This window comes from Manacus vitellinus, unplaced genomic scaffold, assembly GCF_001715985.3.
Source record: "Manacus vitellinus isolate BGI_N305 unplaced genomic scaffold, ASM171598v3 scaffold_45_pilon, whole genome shotgun sequence".
Classification (NCBI taxonomy): domain Eukaryota; kingdom Metazoa; phylum Chordata; class Aves; order Passeriformes; family Pipridae; genus Manacus; species Manacus vitellinus.
The window spans coordinates 4,602,041-4,608,058 of record NW_021940571.1 but is presented as its reverse complement, the minus strand read 5'-3'; the positions used below and the strand labels follow the sequence as shown (position 1 = coordinate 4,608,058).

The window sequence follows — 6,018 nt, the reverse complement described above, 5'->3', positions numbered from 1 at the left end:
GTGTGCCCCCTTTCTCCACAGTGTGTCCCCCATCGTGTGTCCTACTCTGCCGTGAGTAACCCCTCCTCCATCGTGTGTCCTTATCTCTCCTCTGCCATGTCCCTTCCGTGCCGTGTGTCCCCACCACCCCTTTGCTCGGATAAAAGCCTTCTCTGGCACGGTTTCTTAATGTTGGTTGTTTATGGGTTTTTTGTGTGTGTGTCTGTCTGTTTGTTTTAGCAAAAAGACAGAAAGTCTAAAAAGTCCACCTGGAAGTTTTGCCTTGACCTGACCCATCCTGTCGAAGATGGAATTTTTGATTCAGGGAATTTTGTAAGTCGTGCTTTTGCTTGTACTTGTGACAACTAGTATAATTAAAGCCTTATTACAGTAGCTGAGTTACACCTGAAAAGCTGCATTCTTGATTAGTAAGATCAGCAGCTGTCCTTTAAATTATCAGCGCTTTTAAAAAGTTATTTGGCTTTAGTTGTCTTATATAGACAGCATAGTTCATACCTGTCCATGAATAGAAGTGTTTAAAATTCTGTTTTAGCAAGGGAGTGATATTTTATAATCACATGCTCTAAAATCTTTCTGCATTGTAAATACTTCTGTGAGGACATGAGTAAACGGTGGTTTTTAATGTTGCTGCATGACTAGGGTCCCTTCCCTAGTTTATACCTAGGGTGCCATTCCCTAGTGTTCTCTTTCTTTGGTGTTGAAACAGGAACAGTTCCTAAAGGAGAAGGTTAAGGTCAATGGTAAAACTGGGAACTTGGGCAACACTGTTCACATTGAACGTCTGAAGAACAAGATCACGGTGACATCCGAGAAGCAATTTTCCAAAAGGTTGGCATGGGTTTCCTTCTGTTGTGTTTGTGATAGAGAGTTTTGAACTGTTTTATGTTGAACATAAAATCAGAGTCGTTAATGTTGGAGAAGATTCTCAGGATCATCGAGTCAAATCATAAAGCCAAGTCCACCACTAAATCATGTCCCTAAAATAGCCATTAATATTCATTTCTTGCTTGCAAAAGGGATTTCAGTTAGTGCACTTCTGATACTTAGAGAGGTGTCAGCTCTAACCTTCATAGCACTTGTAAATATTAGTGAAATATGTAATTAAAACAGATTTATCATATTAGATATTTTAAAGACTGCTTTTTAAAACTAAAGGCTTGAGTGCAAATTAAGCTCACTCTAAGCATATTAATACAAATACTCTGAATAGGTCTTTAGAAGTGTATCAAGGGAAGATGGACCTTTAACAGGGTGGCTGTTTGATTATTTAATTGGTTGTATTAAAGTGTGTGTGTGTGTGTGAGATATGTGTTGTTGCAAAGACTCCCATAAGTTAAATGAAGCCTTAAAGCGCTAATTTTGTTAGGACACAACAGATGAGTGCACTTATCAGAGGTACAGATCCTTCCCTCCATCCCCCCTTTGTTTGCTGATACAGATGCACCAGAATCTGTTACATTGAACCAAGGTTTAGAATCAGTTCTTAAGACCAAGGCTTAAAACCACTTACCAATGCTTTTCAGTTACTGGCATTTTGCTGTTTAGTCAAAAAACAACAAATAATAAATTCTTGCATATCTATAATGAAAACTTGCTTTTATTACCTGTTACATAGAATAATCTTCCGTTTCTGGGTTTGATCAGTGTGTCTTGGGTGGAGTGCAGACAGCAGCAAGGGTTGTTCAGAGAGAAAGTTCTGACATGAAATTCCTGCTTTCAAGGTACCTCAAATACCTCACAAAGAAGTACCTCAAGAAGAACAACCTGCGGGACTGGCTCCGTGTTGTGGCGTCTGACAAGGAGACGTATGAGCTGCGCTACTTCCAGATCAGCCAGGATGAGGAAGGATCAGAGTCCGAGGAGTAATGGAATCCTGGCCTTATGCTCAACACAGAGTACAAAAGACTAGAACATCTATTTATAAGAACACTTAACTTATTGGTGAATAAAGATCTTGTACCCTGTTTGACAGAGCATGGTTAGTTTTCTAGTATTTTTCTTTAATTAAAAAGCAGCTCCGGGGAATGGTTTGGTTTGCAATTTTCCTTCCATTACCAGAAATCAGCTGGTCACTTGGCACCAGTGAGAGTCACAGTAGCAGAATACTGAGCCCTTTGCCCAGCACACCTGTGGGACAGTTAGATCAGTTTTTAATCATATTGGTACAAATAATCCTGGAACTTTTTGTGACTGAAAGTACCAGCTCCTGCTAATTTATGTGGAGCTAATGGCATAATATTTAATAAAAGCTTACTTTTAATTATTTTAGTTAAAAAACAGGCTTACAAATTGTACATTTTTTTTTTCTGTGTGATTTACCTAATTCATTAGTTGGTTGTAGTATTCCTGTGTATAACCACAAGTCAAACTCTGGTATGACAGAGGTTTGTTAGCCAGATTTATATTTGATTGATTGGTAAGGAGGAGACAAATCTCATTGCCAGCATCCAGCTAAAACAACTTAAAAGAAGTAATGAGATGTCCTTTAATACTGACAGTGACTGAATGCCATAAAATCCATACAGATGTTTTTACTGTCATGATGTGTTTTACAGCTCTTGTATTTGACTTCTGGGATTATTTTCTTAATACAAGCATTTCTTTAGTACAAGTGGAGGGTTTTTCATTGAAACAGAAACCACTCCAAATCCTGTAAAACAGTTCTTCTGTTTGTGTAAAATCAAGAGAAATTTGATGAATTTTCACTATGAAAAAGTATTTGTGAGCCTGCAGCTGCAGTAACTGTTGCATGTGGATGCATTTCAGTGCCATGTCCTGTTGGGCTGATAGTGTCCTCTGCATGTGATTTATTAATCTCAGGTCCCAGAGCATTGGTGAAGTCTGGAATAAGTAAACATCATAAAACAGGGATGCATGTAGGCTCTGATATTGATTTTTGGGCTTGAACAAATCTGCTAGTTCAGGCTGAAGTGTGCCTACTAAATGGTTTGATTTCCTGATGATTTTTTAAAAATAAATTTTATCAGCATTGTTTCTGCTGGCAAACCTCTGAGACAGTCTAGTTACAGACTTGTCAAAGCACAAAGCAATGCATTAATGGTCAAATGGCACACACTTTGGCTACCTAAATCTAAATGAGAAGTACAGAAGGGGAGATGAACTTTGTCAACAGCCTTTGGAGTCCCATTTGTCATTTTTCAATGTGCTTGAGCAGCTGTTCCTGACGGGTGGCCCAGAGAGAGGAAAGGAAGCAGCAGTGGAACAACAGCTACTTGTGTCATCTCTGCCTTGCTGGTTTGTTTCATTTTGCTGTCTCAGAGGCAGCAAAAGGAAGGGAGCAGCATGTGGCTGCCAGACAGATGTGTTGGACTTCATATGCTTCAGTGGAAATAAAACACTAGAAGACCTGTCCTGATCTAAGGCACTGGGTAATGCTGCCTTGGAATTTCCCACTGGAGAAAAAACAGGCAGTTTTGAAGCAACAACTAAAGGTTCTTACTTTTCTGTAGTTCCAAAGATGCTGTTACAAAGCATTTACAGTATTAGTTCATACTGGGTTGAACAAGCCACGTTTTTCCCGTAAACTTGCAAGTATTTGTAAAACTGATCTGTTTTCTTTGCTGTGGGAAGTTAAGCAAAGGGCTTAAGAGTTGTGTTTCAAAACACACGCCCACCTGGTGTTTCAGAGTTGTGCTTTTATGTGACAATACATCCTTTATACCTCACTGACACGACAAACCTGTTGTGATTAAATGGAACAAGCACAAACAGAATCGGAGCTAATGGGATCATGGTGCCTTGTTATCCTTCCTTTCAAAGCAGGCTGGCAGTGTGTGATTGTACAGCCGAACAGATACAGATTGTCATTAGTCAGGAGAGAGGGAAACAAGGCCTGGGATTGCAAGCAAAGCAACTTATTTCCTAGCTGTGTTTGGAGGAAAACTGCCAAAGTGCTTATGCAAGTTGTATTACTCCCTGAGCTTCACTGCAGTGGGGATGGAGCCTTGGAATTCCTTACTCTGATGCTTGAAAATGTTGGTAACCTTTGAAAAACCAGAATTCTGATTAACAACCGTGGATCTAGAATACTTAGCAAATTTAGGAGCATTTTCCTTTAGGTAGCAGCCAGGCATTTTTGTTTTGTCCCTGTGGTGCTGCCCAAGCTCTGCTGTCTGTACCGAGAACCTCCCAACTCTGATTTTAGGAGCATGGGGGCTGTTACAGCTCTTATGCAGGAGGAGTTTTATGAGGTGAAGGTGCACGTATGTGTGAGGTACGGAAGCCACAAATAGGGATTTTAAATTTAAATGCAGCTTTTTCAGTCTGATTGTTTAAAGATTCACGGAGAAAACTCGCTGGAGTCCACAGATGAGAACTTGACCTCAGGAAACACTTCGGCAAAAGGGTGATTCTTTCATAAATTCATGTACTTCACAGCCAAAGAGGCCAGGTGTGATGCAGGTGGCAGTCAGGGAACAAAGCCTGTTATTGTTCAAATGTAAATTAATGCAAATTATCCTGATTAGAATTGAAGCAAGCTTTTTCAGAAGCCAGAGGTCAGTGTTTCTGTGATCCCTGGTGGGAATGCAGCTCTGCCCTGCTGGGAGCAGCCAGGTACCTTCCTCAGGGACCCGGCAGGCCAATTGTTTCTTTCCAACTAGAATCTGCGGTAAAATCACCAGTTTTGTTCATCTTTGTTTTGAAAGTTAAAAGATCCCGAACAGCTTGATAGTGGACAGGATTGATTGCTGGAATTTTCCATGTTTAGTGCTGGACAAGAGCCCAGAAAAGCCCTACTTGATGGAAGGACAGGTTCTCTTTGGACCTGCAGGGACACGTGCTCCTGCATCAGCCACAGGATGAAGCTATTGGGAAAAATGACGTACCCACAGCACAAAGTTCAGCAGCCACAGAAACATGTTCCAGTCTCAGGTGATGCTCAGGGTGCTCTAGGATTACCAGAAGGGATAAGCGTGAAACCCAGCAGGAGTGAGTGCTTTGAGAACACTGCTTTGCCTCCACCCAGCTGAGAGCCCTGGTAAAGCCAGAAGTGTAATTAGGAGAGAGGAATAATCATTGCAAAGCACCAGTTGCACTGGTAGCACAGCAGATGGGCCTGGGCCAGCACCTGCCAGCTCAGGGCTCAGGAGGGCAATGGCACCATAACTCTTATTAGACAACAGTATAGCCAAAATTTTTACATATATATGTATTCTATAGTCTATAAACATATATAAATATGTTATAAAAATATATTACTCCCCCTTTCATTTTTCAATGTTTTTCCCCTTTATTTCTCAAAAGGTGTTTTTGCTACTCTTCCCCAAATAACATTGATTTATGAGAGACATCCCACACATGTAAAATTCCAATGTCTGTCAAACAAAATGAAGAAACAGAGATTTCTAAGCAAAAGTGGCTGTTGCCAGAGCAGCAGTAGCAGCACCACATAAGCTATTTATGTGTGAGCACAGAGAGATATTATTTTTCTGCACCACCAGTCTCTATGAGTTTTACTGCAGCAAAACTCTCAGTCTTCCATTAAAAAAAAAAAAAAAGAACAACAACCCTCACAGGATTTCACCAGTTTTAAGCATCTCTTTAAGCTACTTCTTGATGTACCTGTATGTTTTCTGTCTGCTTGCCCTCCTGGCCTATAGCCCCATCAGAAAACAACTTTATTATATATCCAGAAATAGTAAGATCAGCAATAAGAAGGTAAATAATAGCAGGAAGTATCTGAAAAATGTGTCAGGGTAGTCATGTATACAATAGACCCAGCATGTGGCAGGTATTAAAGGAGGTGCAGACTCAACATCGACACAAAACATCAGCACCAAGTAATTAGAAACAGAGAGGCCCATGGAAAAATAAATACTCAATAATAGCCTGGATGTACCCAGCAGCAGGAAATGAGCTTCAGTGGTGGAGTGATCTGATTACACCAAATATAGATAAAAATAAGGAACAATTATTATTTCTTTTTAAAGGCAAAAACAAAGCAAAAATTTCTTATTGGGTAGATCAGTAGGGATCAAATTGCCTTCTCATTTTGTA

General features: G+C 40.2%; 1 protein-coding gene across 1 annotated transcript; it reads left to right on the top strand.

Moving 5' to 3' along the window:
• Positions 1 to 216: 216 nt before the first annotated feature.
• Positions 217 to 1,976, top strand: RPL22L1 (ribosomal protein L22 like 1; the record flags this gene model as incomplete). The annotated part of the gene is given in 3 exon segments (XM_029962304.1): positions 217 to 312; positions 707 to 828; positions 1,722 to 1,976. Coding segments are annotated over 3 exon segments (363 nt in total), but the record flags the coding sequence as incomplete, so codon positions are not given.
• Positions 1,977 to 6,018: the final 4,042 nt, after the last annotated feature.